Source organism: Manacus candei, unplaced genomic scaffold (assembly GCF_025592945.1).
Source record: "Manacus candei isolate 608988 ecotype Guabito, Panama unplaced genomic scaffold, ASM2559294v1 h1tg000050l, whole genome shotgun sequence".
NCBI lineage: Eukaryota > Metazoa > Chordata > Aves > Passeriformes > Pipridae > Manacus > Manacus candei.
In genome coordinates, this window is record NW_026138098.1 from 23,540,506 (window position 1) to 23,557,358 (window position 16,853).

General features: G+C 35.7%; 1 protein-coding gene across 1 annotated transcript in view; it reads left to right on the forward strand.

Moving 5' to 3' along the window:
- The window catches only part of LRMDA (leucine rich melanocyte differentiation associated), a 643,835-nt gene that overhangs the window by 537,748 nt on the left and 89,234 nt on the right, over window positions 1-16,853 (forward strand). The window contains exon 6 of the mRNA XM_051801025.1: window positions 2,415-2,499. Within this exon, the coding sequence (XP_051656985.1) occupies window positions 2,415-2,499 (85 nt within the window). The remainder of the gene's footprint in view (window positions 1-2,414; window positions 2,500-16,853) is intronic.

Genomic DNA, 16,853 nt, shown 5'->3' on the forward strand with positions numbered 1-16,853 from the left:
AAAACACCAGTAAACAAACCCTTCTGTTCTTGCTTTTCCTGAAATTGGAAATAAAGCTAAATTGCCCCTTCACTCCAATATCCTTTTTAGAAGCTCTTGAATTTTGCTCACTCAGTGGTATATTGCTGAAATGGCAAACTCTCTTCCAGTAATTTTAGGAAAAGCTATCATCAAGCTGTCAACAGTCTAAATTGAGATTAAAAGTACCAAAGAGAAACCTTCCCTGTTATCAGAGTCCCAAATAAGTACACTTGAATAGGCAGATAACATCTAGAGTGTACAGTATGAGACCACTTATTCCTCCAGGTTTTTGAGTGATTTACAGGGATGAAGTCTTATGTTAAATAGTTAGTGACATTTTTGTTCTTGTCTTACCCAGAACCATTCAACCTAAAGAAAATACATAGTTGTGAACAAATGCCTGTTCTTGGAATTAGTTTCAAATACCCACTGCAGGGTATAAGGAGCTTCTATCTCTCCCTCTGACATGTTATGTGCCCTCAGCTCATATTGGTCATCAGAGAGAAGATTTCCAATACTTTGTAGTCCAGAGTAGATTGAGCTTCATGTTTACAGTTTACCAAAATCAAAGTATTATTCACTCTAGCTGAAGGTGAGAGTTCTGTCTATAGCAATATGTCTCTGAAGAAGAGGTTCCCTGATTTATTATCACTGGTGAGTCAGCAGAGGTAGGATATTCTATATTTTTATTCATATCTGATAAGTAGCATCCTTGCTGTTTAGGCAAACCAGTCTCTATTTAGACATTTGTTTCGATGCATGATGCATATTCATGTTGTGACCTGATTTTTGCTAGGGACAAAAATGGGATTATAACTATGGTCTGACATAGAAATTGGTGGCTGGTCTCCAAAACCTTAATATACTAATCTACTCAGTCACTTAGCTCTTAACATTTTTATATACTATCAACTAGGAGTCCAATAGCTACAACAAAGAAGATTTTTAAGTTACAGCCTTTAATAAACTATTAGCATGATTAATTTTCATTGTTGTGGATTTCTGATTATCATTCTCAGGTTTGGTCTGGCAATTAAGATTTGAATCAGTATTTAAGCTTTGTCTTTCCCAAAATATTATTGTCCTGTTTTACAGCTTTATCAGATGTTGTAAATCTGTTTTTGAATTCTTCACGATTAATAAAAATATATAAATTTTGAGGATATGATTAATTACAAAGTAAGATTGAGGTGGATTCCTTTGATTGAATTCTGCAGTTTACAAGTCAATATCTCATTAGGGAAAAAAATGCATGGAAAATAGTAATTATTCTCTCAACACTCACTTTAGTAACTTATCATGAGATTCAAGAAATAGTTTATCTTTTGTATTTTTTCTCTTTATTTGCCTTATTTTTGCTATTAGAAATTATCGTGTAACTTTTAGTGAACATTGTCATTTGTGTCTTCTATTAAAACACATCATCTTTTTATGTGTGTTGAAATGGGTAGATTGTAAACACTCCAGAGCAAACTCTATATTTGAAACTGGACATATTACTACCATGATATCAATCTGTATAAGTTAAACTGAATTTTAAAAACTGGTGATGATTCATATTCACCAACACAATCCTTTATTTTCATATCTTCTTCCAGCAATGCAACACTGCTTCTCTATAACTAAAAACCAAGATGGTAAATGTGGCTTGTCTTGGCTTTATATTGTTCTTTCCTTCAACAGAAACATCCAACTGAAGGAAGATTACTTTACTATAAAGTATAGTTTTACAGTCTAATCTTTTTAAAATTGGAATGAGAGGATCTTGAGACTTTTATTATGGAGAAAGATTTGTGTTTCTTCTCTTCTCCCTTAACATTTTGGTATTAAGGTTTCTGACCTAGTCTTCTTGGGTATTTAATTCTTTTATTAGACTCCTGGTGTGGATTTTAAGTGTTTATTATTAATTCTATATACTCATACACTTTTTTTGCATAATAGGCACTATAATTTGTAATGGATCACTTCATTTAGTTCACAGGATGGTGGAAAAGGAAACTATTTTTGTTCTTTTTAGTTTTGAAAAGTATCTAAAGTGTCCTTACATGTAGACTCATTCATATCTTCCTTTATGTACATATCAATCTGTTTCAGCAAGAGGAACATTTTTAGCATTGCCTAACGATTTCCTGATGGTAATTTTTTAAAGTTGTTAGCTGTATGAAAATATTCTTTTAGCAATGATACTTCATTTATGTTGTTGGGTAAACTCTTTTGAGTGCAGCTACCTTGAGGGACTGCAAGCAACCTTAACAAAAAACAACTTAATCCTCCAAGGCTGGTGACTCTGTGCACCTGTAACCCCATCACAGCACTCATCTTGCAGGTGCATCCGCTTTGTATCATCATTGACCTCCACTCAGAATGCTGATAATGTTGGTTTTATCACACAGGCCTCCTGTGATGCTGCTTCTGCCTCTCCAGAGATGCACTATACACCTCTGCCTTCCGGATCCAGAGACCTCACCAATCACAGAGGTATGAACTAAACTTTTATTGGTATGAACTGCTGCAAGGTGATAAGCTTTACTGTAAGGACTTCTCTGTATTAGTTACTGCTGCATTTCACTTTGCAGAGAACACCATGCCTTTCAAACACTAGATGAGAAAACCATACCTGTCAAGACTACAGATTTTAACTCATATTAAATAGGATTTAAAGGTAGTCCACTGGGAAAGCAAATAAATCTATGGATAATAACATTCAGTGATTTGTGTGTGTGTGAGAGAGAAAAACGTGAAGAGATTAGAGTGCTTAAACATTGCTAAGTAGATGATTACATGCAGCACTGGTAATTTTGAGAGAATTTGTAAACTTTCTAGTATTTGTAAAGAGAGCTTTTTGGCAGTTTAACAATTTAGGTCTATAATTTTGAAATGTTCACACATTTTCATTGCAATAAAAAGGGATTCTTCTCTGTTTTTCAACATTAAAGGCAGATCAGTGTTCAATTTCCTTTTTCATCAATCCTCAGATCTTAGAAAACACCTTAGGCAAATTTTCAAATTCCTTCTGCATACCAATGGAACAAAAAATTCAGGGAACAGGTGGAAAATTGAAGTCAGGAAGAGTGCATTCCAAGTTTTTTCACCTCTGTTCAAAAAAAAAAAAGGAGAAATTTGTAAAGCTTGGAGTACTTTTTTAGCTTTTAGCCTAAAACAGAGCAATGATCCTCTTATTTATTTTTTGTTATACATTATTTCTACATTGATAATCTAAATAGTTTGTGTAGAAGCAGGTTTTGTATAGGATCCCAGAGTCAAAGTTAGCCTTACATTTATGAATTGATGGTAGCTTATTTTAGTGTGTGTTGAAATTCTACAGCACTACAGAAGATGGAGGCAGCTTTAGTAGATTTTCATATTGCTTGAAACTTTCTGAGAGCATCAGGCAGGCAATGCACCTGAGCAAGGATCTGTGATTCAGGTGGGAAGGATGAGGAAAGCAACAGATTAGATTTTAAGTCATTGCAGCCTATATAACTGTCATTGTACCAGAGCTGAAGATGAATGTGAAGCTACATCGTGGCTTTGGTGTAAATTGATGTGGCATCCTGGAAATCAGATGTCCTGGAAGTGCTGTAGTGCGTTGTGTTTGGACACTGACCTCATGTAGAAACTGATACTTTCTAAGGAGAAAGGACCAACCAAAATCTTAGATTTGAGCACACAGCTGGACTTCAGAGATTAAAATAAAAACAGAAACCCCCCCAAAAACCCTGCAACCCATTGCCCTCCTGCTCTCCCCCACCAGCATAAGTGCCTTTGAATTTCAGATAACCATGTTGGCTTTAAGGTTGGATTTCTAGTGTTGGATTAAGTAGCTATACTCTACCAAGACAATAAATAGAATGACAGAATGTTGTACATCCCTGACGTCTATAAAAATACATAAAAAGTACCATTAAATGCCACGTATTCTCAGATCTTTTTATTTAGATGATGGTGAATTGGAAGTGTGGCTTCATGGCTGATTTTGTTATCTGACTTGACAAAAGAAATGCCAGTAGCATTAAGTATGAAAAGTTGTGTGCCTGCATTATTGATTGACTTCTCTTGCAGTAAAGCAATTGTGTGGCTCTAGCAGGCATTGCAGATGTGTCCGTGTGGGTGTTCATTCAGAACTAGAGCTTGCCAGGTTCTAAACACCACTGGCATCACTAAGATTTGAGAATACCTGCTCTCTTGCAATGAAAGGGGAAAATTATATTCCCCAAATTATGAACTTTTTACCTATAGCTATTCATATAATTCTTTATTACTTGTCTTTACTCTTCTCAGAGATCTTATGCTCTGTATGCTAAATATCCTGAGAATTTACTTGTGCTTAAGCACAGTTATAAATAAAGTGAATGGAGAAGAGAGTGTCATCCAAAGAAAGGGTAAAATTAGCCCTAAAAAGACATTGTTAGCATGATCTGATAAGCTTAAATAAGTATATATAAATATACATATTCACAGGGAAATAATTAAGGAAACTTTTCAGAATTCCAGGTGTTGGAACAACCAATTCAACAACCTCCTGGCAGGGTCCATTAACTCAATCAACTTCTTTTATACAAAGAAAAATCTCTAACTTCACAAGCCCATAAAAGATTAATTGGAGTCAATAGAAAAACCTCCAAGGAAAGAATGAAATACTTAAACAGGTTCTGAATATCTTCAAGTTTTTTCTTCGTTGAGTGCTTTTAGTGTTGTAAAATAGGATTGAGTCAGCTGTTGATATGTAAACATTGGCAGTTTTCAATGCATACTGGAAAGAAGAATGCTGTAAGTTTGTGAGTGTTCTTATTTGTCCCTGGAGAAACTTGTTTATCAGAATCCTAAAGTCTGGCAAATGGTTTGGTGCAGCTGTAAATTGATTTTTGGGTTGAGAGGGGGAAGAGGAGCAAGTTGGATGTATTTGATTGTTACAATTATATTACTTAGACATTTCTCACTCTGTTTGCTCTCCCTGCGAAAAATCATAGCTAAAAACGTATAATTATGCATGAGTTACACCATGTATCTTGTAGGTTTTTTGTTCATGCATACAGCATATAAGGATCTGGTCTTTTTAGATTGACTCCATGTTTTGTACAGTCAATTTCAGGAATGGTAAAAATCTTATTCTCTCTTTCAAAGCCCACAGAAACAGCATATGTCAGTGTGACATAAGCATGGAATGATATGGAATAATCACTGTAAATATTCTATCGAGTGTTATGATTTTTGAGTATGAAAAGAGCAATAAATGTTGGATATGTATTTTGAAGCTTTAGAAGATTACTCCCCATTTTGGGAAAGTTGTTTTCCCTTGTATTACTTTCTTGCTTAGACTCACTTCTCTAAGTTGAACTTTCACTCAGTCCCACTGTTCATATTTTTCAGCAAAAAATATATTGGCCTACTATTTAGGTTTTGGGTATCTGACAACAATATGACTTGATTCTTTACATGATCTAATTGCAGTCCCATTAGGCAAGCCTTCAAAAGTGGTAATTTTATAGCTGGCTGTATTTTTGTTTTTATTCCAAAACAATGATTTCAAACTCCTAAGGGTTTTTTCTTGATCTTTGTTAAACTAGCATTTTGTATTTCATTTTACATGGATTTAAACTCCATTGTATGAAACAGAACTATTTGTAGAGTTCTCTTACCTACTTAAAATGAGTCAGTTTGAAGACACAGCCTCCTGTCATACAAAGCACTTAATTTATTTCTAAATTCCATTACTTGTATTGTGCTAATTTTCAGTTTTTCTGATGAAATAAAATAAATGGGCCTCCCCTTTCTGTCTGCTTGCCCAGATCTACCTTTAAGGAACAAAAAATCAAACAGAACAGTTACTTATTGTTGTTTTTTAAATAGAAATGGCCATGCTCCCAATACACAAAAGTAATGAAGTGTAGTGCCTTTGAGCAGAAACTTGGTCCAAAAATTTTGGGGTTTATGTAATTTTTTTAGTGGTTTGCATGTATGTCCCAGGTACATTTCTGTTCCTTATTGATAATTTATTAACTAGGTGCATATCTCAAAATAGAGCTTTCAATTCTTAACATAGTTGGCATTGATGAAAAAGCAATTTAAAAATCATAATAATGTATTTTTAAAGATAATTTTTTTAAGTGTGGAGAAAGGCTTCCCACCCTTCAAGCCACTCAAATTGTATATTTGTTTTTCATAATGATGTCTTTGGTAAGGAAGTGCCTTTGTTATGTGTAAGTATTCAAAGGTAAATTGCCTTCCAAAAGAACAGTAGTTTCCAGCTGCTGGGGAAAATAGTAGTTTATCATTCTATCTCTTCAGAAGCAATATCACTAAATCATGACTATCATGAAAATCTGTTTTTCCCATATAAAAATATGTGCTGGATGCCCTTTGTCTAAACAGTTACTTTATAACATTGTCTGTTACCTGATTCACTTGAAAACATATTAATTTGCCAAAGTGATTTGGTTTCCAGTAACATTTTACAAATGAGACCTCCTTTTCTTGTGCTCTTATTTCTGGGAACAACCAGTGGTAAGTCTGCCCCATAGCTTACTGGTAAAAGGAAGAAGAAGCAGTTTCTATTAAATACTAAGCCTGTATTTATGTAAGTAGTTTTTAGAGCCTTAGCTTGGATTTAGGCCAAGGTTTAATAGTTCCAATCTATTCTGACTGGTAAGAACTTTCTGAACAAATCCACTGTCCTGTTTTGGTGTCTATACAGTTAATTACCCAAGTGTTCTGCTGTATGCAGGCATTGCATTGTCTCGTTTTATGTTTGAATGATGAGAGCCCAAATGAATATTTATTCTGCTAATATGTTTGAAGCAACTGACAGATATGTTTTCTTATTTTCTAATCTGATTTGAAAAGTCATAAACTGAATTCAGTGTCAATGTCCAGAAAACCAGGGACAGAATATTTTAAAGCTTCCTATTAATCCTCTGACAGTAATTTTTATAGAGCCTTTTTGAACAAAGGAAAAGAGAGGTTCCTCCTGCTCTCAGTTTCTCTTTTTGTCTACATTTCTAAGCAAGTAAAAGTATGTAGGCATATAATCAGATAGAGAGACACCTGAATTTGATATGTTTCTTCTTTTCTGTGATCATTTTACCGTGCTATTGTACTCAGAGAGTGTTTGGCATAGTAAATTTTTGCTAATGCCTCTGGAATATCTATACAGAATTCATTCTGATTGATTGTTAGGGTGTACCACGCAGAAAACCAGCCAGTAGCTTTGTAGGAGTTGAGATACAAACTCGATCAAGACAGAAGTGGACTTCAGAATGCACAAAAAGTGTTTAGCCATCCAGTTGTGCTTGAATTCACAATCCAATAGATGTCAAAGGACACCTACTGCTTTCAACAGTTGGTGTTGAAGGAAAAAGGTAGAATTTTTTGGGAGACAGAGAGAGCAGTGTAATTGCTGTGAAAGTCCCAAGCTATCCTCTGAGGATTTACCTGTTGTGCCTCAATTTGCTCAGCTTGCTCACACTTTAAAAAATAAATATTCTTAGGTTCATCTGGAACTAATAATGTATAGCAATCATTCCAGAATTTGGTTTAGACTTCTCGGGTAGTACTTTAAACTATTTGAAGTAAAATTATAAAATTAACACACACCTCTTAATAATAAATGTTAATACCCAAATTTCTTATTTTTGAAGGCTTTTAACTTCATACACATGCACTGTGAAAAACATGCTGCCTTTAAATCACAGACATAAAAAGAAAAGGAAATTGATTTACATAAAAACTTACTTCCAGAAAGATAAGTATCCTGTTTATATTATCATTGCGGTCTTCTCTGTTGTTGTTATTGACACAGTTGTTAGGTACTCATTGCATTTTCAAGCCAGAGGCTTATTTAGAGTTTGAAATTGATTGCTGGGAAAGTCACAAAGCAATTTATATGGCAGCTTATCATAATTAGTTAGTTTTCTTAGTGTAAACTGCACTTTATGCTTATCAATTGATTTTTTTCTGTGTATCTGCATAAAGCAGCTCATTTTATTCTGTACAAAAAGAGAATAATAATAATAAATCAACCCTGTGAGTAGTACTTTATCATTCAGTTAACAAAAGGTGTCTATAATGTATATAAGAAGTATTTGCTTTAATTTGTCTGATAACTAAGAAAAGGATGAATAAGAGAACTGCAAGCAGATGCAGTATATGAAAGCTCTGTATCGGGCAGAGATGCTGTGAATAGTGAGATATGTTCTTTGTTGTTTTACACGAGGTGTCCTTTGAAAATATCATCTTTGCTAAGCTGCAAGATGTTATGTGTCATAGACTGCAGACTTCTTAGGCCAGGATCTTCTCACCATGAGATGAATAACCTTAAAACAAACAAACAAAAAAAGTTCTCAGTAGCATGGAACAGACAAGATCATATTTTCCAGGGGCAGGAATGCTCAAAAATAAGCTGTGACATTTCCTATTAATGCCAGGAAATGTGTCCCAACATTGAGTTGTGCTGTGGTCATGACTTAGCCTCAAGGAGAGTGGGTGGAAATCCTCTTCTTTTGGAACTGTGGGAGAACGCTAAACTATTGAGTCTGTTCTGGGAAAAAAAACCCAAAGAAAACACCAACACACCTCTCCCCAAAAAACCAACAAACAACAAAACAAAACCAAAACCAGACCAAACAAAAAACAAACGAGAAAACCACTCTCCAAAAGAACCATTTGGCTTTTCTCATGAAATGAGAAATTGAGTTTTATTTCCTTGTTTGTTAGCTTGGGAAATGGACATTAATGGAAGGTCAAGAGACATAGAAGAAGCATGGAAAGCAAAGTGATGGTTGAGTATTGATGTGAGAGAATGCTTGGTTAAGAAAAATTTTTGTTTTTCTGTATCAGTGAGTTCCCTTTACTTAAAGTGGTGTGAAGGAAAAAAAATCCATTAGAGGTGAATTAGGGTTTTGTAGTCTGGAGGTGTGAGAAGGTAATGTCAGAAGTTTCAAGAATTCTGATTCAAGATGTTTCTGGTGCATCTGAGAGAAAGGCAGACCAGGTCTTTCTTATTCCCATGCTGAGTGGCTCTTGCTTATGCCCACAGACTTACCAAACCTTACACTGGGAGATGAGATGAACAATACTGACCCATGGCTGTTGCTTCAGTGCTCCAGCTAATGGCATAGCTCTGACTGTGATTTTTCTCTTCCAAGCTGCATTCTAGTTTACTGCCTCCTCAGTATTTCTGATTGGTTTGCGTTTTGGGAAGAAGAATAGGTAGAAGGAATGTAGAAGGAGTGTAGCTGGGAAGAAATGCTAGAAGGCACACTTCCTTAGAGAGGCATACTCCAGTGAAATGCTTCTATCTGATAACAGAAGCCCTATAACAGAATCTGATAACAAAATATTGATATTTGCCCCAAGTCTGCAAATGTGTTAGAAATCTCTCCTGATTGTGTGGATTGCCACACAATCAGAAGTGTTGCCTTTAACAGGAATTGAGACGTCCAGTACACACTCTCAGGCACGTGGTGGGGTTGTTGTGGTGTCCTGGGCAGGGCCAGTAGTTGGACTTGATAATTCTGATATGTCCCTTCCAACTCAGCATGTTCTATGATTCTGTGTAATCCATTCAGCTCTCAGCTGTGACGTGGTTTATTGCTGGGCAGTAATGAAAGAACAAGTTAAGGAGAGTCTCATGTAGTACCTCTCCTGAGCCCTAATTTATTTGTTTACTGGAATAGAACCACCACTAATAACTGTACTCTTTTGTGAACTAATTTACCTCACTTGCTCAGTAGAGATAAACTCTACCAGCATCTGCATGTTTCTCTCCAAAGCACAAAGACTTACCCAAATGTGGAATAAATTGTAGTTGTGACCTTGACTAATATGGTTCAAGAAATAAATTTTCTGGGTCATTGGATTCATATTCTTGTCACATACAGGGTCAACAATTTCTTGCCTGTGTATACAAGGAATGTTGGATTTGAATAAGGATACTGTAGATTACTAAAACTCCAGTATAAAAGTGTATTATCTTTTTGTATATTTACAGTGATGAGAGCAACTAGTCATGTGAAACTATGCTGGGGTGAATGAGGTGGGGATGATATATAAAGTGACTTGCAGTTTTGTGTAAAGTCTTTCTTGGTGGCCAGAAAGTTGATTCAGTTTTAAATGACAACATATTTTCATTTGTGAGCCTTCTCTGTGTTCTGTGGTTTGAAAGCAAACCCAAGGGGTGTGATCAAGCTGACCAGAAGTAGGTTCTAGGAGGATCACTTCCTGGTGTGCTGTGTCTCTGTGGGAATAAAATACTTGTGTTTCTGTGCAAGAAGATTTTAAAAGAGAGAGTAATTAACTGCTTAATCAAATTTAGATTAAAATATTATTAAATATCTAAGATGTTGGGCACAAAATTCCCATTGTGCATCTAATGGGAATTAGGTGTCTAAGACTCAGGCAGCCTTTCCAAATTACTAGCATTTTTTTCAAATATTATAGGGATTTTCATTTTTCTACAGTGCACATTCTCCAGTCTGACTGTTGAAGACCTGACTGTTTTCCACTCTCAGGTTTTTCATTGTAGCTTTCCACGTTTGCCAAAGCTAACCTAGCAGTCTAGGCCCACGTCACCCATAGAAGTGTCAAATCAGAGGGAATATGATTAATGAGGAAAAAACCTGTAACTTCATATTTTTGGGCAGACTAGAGTGTGTCTGATATTTCTCAACATAGCTCATTTTGTCATGCTGGCAATAAGAAACTGTAAGAATGCTTAAGCTCCAAAGGAGCATGACTATAAAGTGGCAGAAAAACATAGAACACATTGGCTTCTATAAGTGGAAACTTGGGATCCAAAACCATAAACCTGTCTCAAATCTTCTTTAGATATGCAGGAGAACTAATGATGAAATGTGTCTACAACTGGCAATCAAAAAAAATTCTAGTAAATTTGCCACTTGGCCTTATAATCTTTTACATTAAAGAAGTCCAGTCATGAACCACACACAGTATTACAGCTCTTTCAGAGAAACTGGGTTCAACATGGACCAGTACTGTGCAAATACAGTGTCCTCAGAGATCCCCATGTTTAGTTAGCACTCCAGTCTAGCCTCTTTTTGCAGGAGTCCTCCGATTTTATCATTCAGGCATTTTTATGGCCTCATTGGAACAAATAAACAAACATCTGGAATCATGTGGTATATTTAATTAAAAAATTTTTGGTTGGCCAGAAATAGTAAAATCATGAAAAATTGCCTGTCTCCAAGCCTAGAAAGGCCAAATGATGAAGCTGTTGGCTACAGACAGTTTTACAATGTATTGAAATTCATAGATATGCACACCTGCTGCAAGTCCCCCCCTTTATTTTGATTCATAACCATTAACGAGTGTTTAGTGCACAGATTGTAGCCCTTGTTTAAATGGGAATTTACTGTTTTTAATAACATATAGACACGTGTTGCTATATTCCATACAGCCTTTACTGTTCTGTAATACATAGACAGGATAAAGCTTTATATTGTTGGTTAAAGAAATAAAAAGGAAAAAATTCTTTGCAGTGCATGTTCTATTTGAATATTCTTTTATATGAGCATGTTTTAATTCCAGAGGCAGTAAATATCTGCCCCATGCTAAGGTTCTGTGTAGCAAATGTTGGAAATGTGAAAGATGGTGTTTTCTCATTAAAATTAGAAGCTGTAATGAAAATGCATATTTTCATTGTTACATTTAATGTGTTTTTTGAGGAAAATTTCAAGAGATTCTTACTTTTGCAGACAAAACTGCTTGCTGTCATCTGAGATGTTACTGTATGGTCACAAAATATTCTATAGACCAGGATTATTATTTATGAAAGCTAGTTTGTCTAATGGCCTGCTACCATTTCAGATGCACAAATGCCTTTGAACGTATGGGACATAGAATCTTATTTTTGAGTTTGTACATCTCAGTTTCTAGATAGCTGAACCCTCTATAGAGAAAAAAGAAAATGGCATACACACAGAAAGGAGTACTGCATCCAAATATTGTCTGCTATTCATCATATTTCTCATGATTAAAATAATTAGGCCATTCCATTTTGGGCTGCGTTTCTCTGAGGATTTAGACTATTTAGCAGGATAGGATGCTTACGTGACTTTGGGCACTGTCCTATAGTTGATGTTACTGAACTGAATGAAGAGGACATGAGTGTCAGCAGAACAAGTGCTAATTCCAACATAGCCAACCATGCAGAATCCTGCTTTAAAATTGAGGGGGAGGTGGTAGGGGAAGGGGTAAAATTTTCTTCACAGTCAGAAGGGCAGCCATCTGCATAATAGCAGTGAAACTATTTTATCCCCTTGTGTGTTGCTTCTTTATAGTGTGCACATCTTGCTGTAACATCTACATTTCTTTCAAGCTATGAGCAGCCAAAAAGATTCAATGTATTTTGCATTTCATTGTTCAGTGTGTGCTGTACTAGAAGTGAGTGAAGGTTCTTTTCTTTAATTTTGACTCCAGGAAAGAAAGGGGTAACTTTGTAGGATTTCATTGCATGATCTTATGCAAGAAGGGAAAGCTGTCAACATTTTATTGGATATGAATATCTGTATTCATGGTCTAATGATATGTTTGCTGATCAAAGTTCCTTTCAGAGCTCTGAAAGCAAATGATAAGTAGGTTGACAACTTCCCTTTTTTCCTGTTTTGTGATACTTTTGTGGTCTGTTAGTAACCTTATTGTTAGAAAAGTAAATGATAGGAAGCACCATGACATCCTTCATTAGCTTTGTATGCCCTTAAGCAGAGAGATCACACCTGGGGAGAAGAAAGGGAGGAGACAGAGAGGTAAACAATAAGTATAAACAAGTGCAATTGTTTTGTGTCCCTTACCAAACAGAGGATGGCTGATCCCTTTTTTGTTGATCTTCATTGTGCCTTTTACATTTTGAGATATTTTGAAAGTTGTTTCTATTTACACAGAATGAATTTCTTTTACTGTGTGATTGACAGCACTGATATGTTTTGTAAGACCCTTTTAAGAAAGCTTGTCTTTGACTCTAAAGTGCCTAGTAAACCCAGGCAACCACCTGAAAGACCCCCCACCTGTGGCTGCATAAAACTGAAATACAGAATGGAAAATAACCTATTGAGTATGCACTTTCCCACCCACTGAGAGCAAAATGCAATCCAGTGCAATTTTAGTACTTGCGTGCCACTGGGGAAAATAGAGTCCTAAAATCACATAGTGAAGCACTGGAAAAATTCAGTGACTTTGTGCTAAGCGTTATGTTATAAAAGCTAGGGAACCGTAAGCTTTGCTTCTCAAGTGAGACAGATTTGTATTGCAGTTCTGTTAGAATGCCTACCAATTGTAATGATGATATTTAGCACACTAGGCTGAAAAAATATAAGGCTAGTGAATATGAATTTTTTCACTGGAATGCTATATAGAGGGGTTGCAAGCAACCTTGTGATGTCTACTTAAAGACCAAAGAAGACTGCAGTCTCTGAATTTGTTTTCTTTTACTCATTGTCAGGCCACATACAGAGATATAGAAAGAGCACTTGGCCCAGGTTAGCTCTTTCAAAACCATTTGTAGTACTATACATGGCTTCTCACAAATAATAGAGAAATAAATTCATGTTCATGTCTTGCCTAAGTGGAGTTAATATATGTGTGTACCAAAATTACAAGGCTGCCATGCCAAAATGCTGGATTTCCCCACACTAAATTAGCTTCCTCTGTACCAGCTACTGCAGTAGAGGCAACTGTAGTAGCTTTAGCATTGTATTTAATCAGATGTGCTTAGAAAAATGGTATCTATCCTCTCTCTACCTTTTCCTCATAGGAGTGAGGCTAGTATTTTTGCTGAACTGTGAGTGGGAACAGTCTCAACAGTAAATTTGTTTCTGTGAATAAAAGGAGTGGGTTCAACAGGAATAATTCCTGAGGGAAGAGCTGGAATCAACTAAAAGGTTGGCAAAAAACAACCCCACCAAATCAACCAAATGCACCCTACCACTCCTCCCAAATCCACCTAATTAATTAACTTGGCAGATTGTTTCCTTCTTAAAGGCAGTGAATGATGGATTTCATGAGGGGAGAAAAGAGAGTAACTTTAAAATAAATAGATTAAATATAAGCTATTAGATCATTCAGAAGCAATTTGGTGTGTCAAATGCCAACTATTACTGATGTAAAGTAAATGATACACCAAGAAAAAATACCAGGTGAAATTACAGTAAGGTAAAAAGGAAATATGTAGACATCCACTCAGCTGATAATTGAGGATGTAAAGTTTGCCTCTGCCTTGTAATCTGATGCTAGATAACAATGGCAGCAGAAATGTGGAGGGTAGCTAAAAGAGTCCCTTTCCTGTTAATCATTGCAGTGCTTTCTTTTCACTATTGTTCCACTCTGTCAATATAAAAAGTAATTCTTTTACCAAGGTGAGTTTAATAATAAAGTGAAAGAGAAGCTGTCAGCTAAATTATTTTTTTTGTGTGGAAAAATCTGTTTGTTATAAAGGATTATAATGGCTTTATTCAGAAGAGAATGAGACGAATTAGAACATCATGAGAGCATTATGAGAAGAATTAGAACATCAGGAGATGCTACAAAACAGAGGATGTTTGAAATATTGTTAATACCTGTAAATTCTCTTATCCTGCCAACTCACACATGCTTTTTTTTTTTTCTCCCCTCGGCATGTTTAGGAGAGATAACCCCTCAGATGAAATTTCTGGATGAAATGAACTGGTTAAAATATATTGCAAGATTTGTAGATGGCATTCATTTAGGAGACGGGGGAACCTATCAGGAATTCAGGCAGAAGTTGTTCCCACAAGAAGCTAAAATATGGGTAGCAGTTTAGTAAATAAAGAAAGAAAAAACTGCAAAGAGCAGGTGTGCTTTGCAGAGTACAAAGAAAATTTGAAAGAGTTCTAGTAGTGACTTGGCCACTGAGAATAGATGCAAACTTGCTGAGGCTGATATGGTAGCGGGGAATACGCTGAGTGGGAGACCTGTGTAAGAAAAGGAATTTTTCTTTCACAAGTGCTTGTAACAATATTTCCCTGACAGATTAATCTTTAGGATCTAAAATCATACTTTGTGAATGTACCACCTAAAGGAGCTACTGTGTTTTACCAGGGAGTCGCGTCTTACTCTGTTGTTCTGGTTTTCACTACCACAGGCAGGAAAGGTCAAGCATTAATGCTGCTACTCTGAAGTTCTGGAGATTGTTCAGGATTTGTATGTGAAAGCCCAAATGTAGAACCATTCTGCGGTTTCTAAGTTAACTAAAAAGTTGTACATTGTTTCAATCTCACTTAGAGATTTTGGGAAGGCAAATGGCATCCGATTCTTAAAATAGGTCTTGCCAGTAAGAAGCCCAGCTTTAAAAATCTATGTAACTTATGTAATATGGGTTATCTAAAATTCAAACAGAATTATTCTGGTAACACTGAATCTTAACGGGACCTGCTTCAGAAAGCACTTTTAAATAAATGAAGTTTTTGATCTGTGAAGTTCAAACTAACTTTACCTTTCATGGGAAGTATTTTATAAGTATGGCGATGGAGCAAAGAGTGAAATGAAAAGCAAAAACCAAAATATGGATAGTTGAGCTAACAATTATACTCTTTTAAGTAAAAGAACTAGCATATTTATTACCTGAAGTTTTTACTTTTCTTATTGATTTTTCTTCAGAGATTTGGAAGATTTTTCTAAACTTTCGAATGAAACTATTTAATACCAGTTTGTGTAAGTATTTTGAACTGCCCTAATTTATGTATTTTCAGATAAATCTAATTTTTTTCCCAAATGCTATTATATTATTTCCTAATAAAAAAGACATCTGACTTTTATTTTTTGTCCATTCCTAGATTTCATGAGCTTAATAGAAAAGATTTTTCAATCAGTCTAGGGAATGGTTTCTCTGATCTGTAGGTTAGACATACTGTGTTGGAAGCAAATATGTTAGTACAAGAGGGGAATCTCTAGGTAATTTCTCCCCCTGGCTGTAGTTAAACCTGCACAGATTATGGGGAGGAAATCCATGCACATGCTAGACATGTCTATGCTTTAAAACAACTACCTGCAGGTGTTTTAACCATGCACATGTGGCTGGATATATGATGAGGCTTTTCAGATTTTCAGCCAAGTCTTCACTTGTAGGGTAATGAAATGTTGAGGGCGAGGGGAAACAAGATACATGTACATGTAGAGGTTATGATGTCATATGTGGTGAGTTATTGCTGTGTTGATACTTCTCATAAATTCATTCCAAATCAATTGCTGAGCAGTATTTGTGTACAATATATTTAAAATCTTTGAGAGGTTGTGTGTATGCATATATGTAATATACTCTCTGTATTAGCCAGCCATTGTCTGGTGAGCTGAGGGAAGCCCCTTCAGTCCTATAGAGCCTCCCTGCCTGCTCACTAAGCTACAGCTCTAGTCCTTATTACTAAGCTCAAGCACCTTGGAAGCAAATTTAAGTCAGTGTAAAAGTATGTAAAATTCCCTCTCCTATAGGCAAAACATGTAAACTGGGCAGAGATTTTTTTGAGCACCACAGGTAGACAATATGTCAGTTTTGTACCACATTGTAAAGTGTAACCCCAAGAAGTTTAAAAGTTTGTTGACGGTACATTAGGAGAGTAACTCAGAAAGAGAATTGTTTCTTCATAAGTATGAACTTTTCCTGTAGTGCCAAGTTATAAATGCTACAATGCCTTCATCCAAATATTGATTTTTGTGTATTTTTGTTTGCCAAACTGTACGTGGCAACTAACTAAATGGAAGCTTATGGGTGAATTCTATCCAAGACATATGCAAACTTTCTGCTACTCTTTTAAAGTAGCTTAAATGTTTTGATTGATTATCACCAGTACTTCTATTCTGGTGGTTCC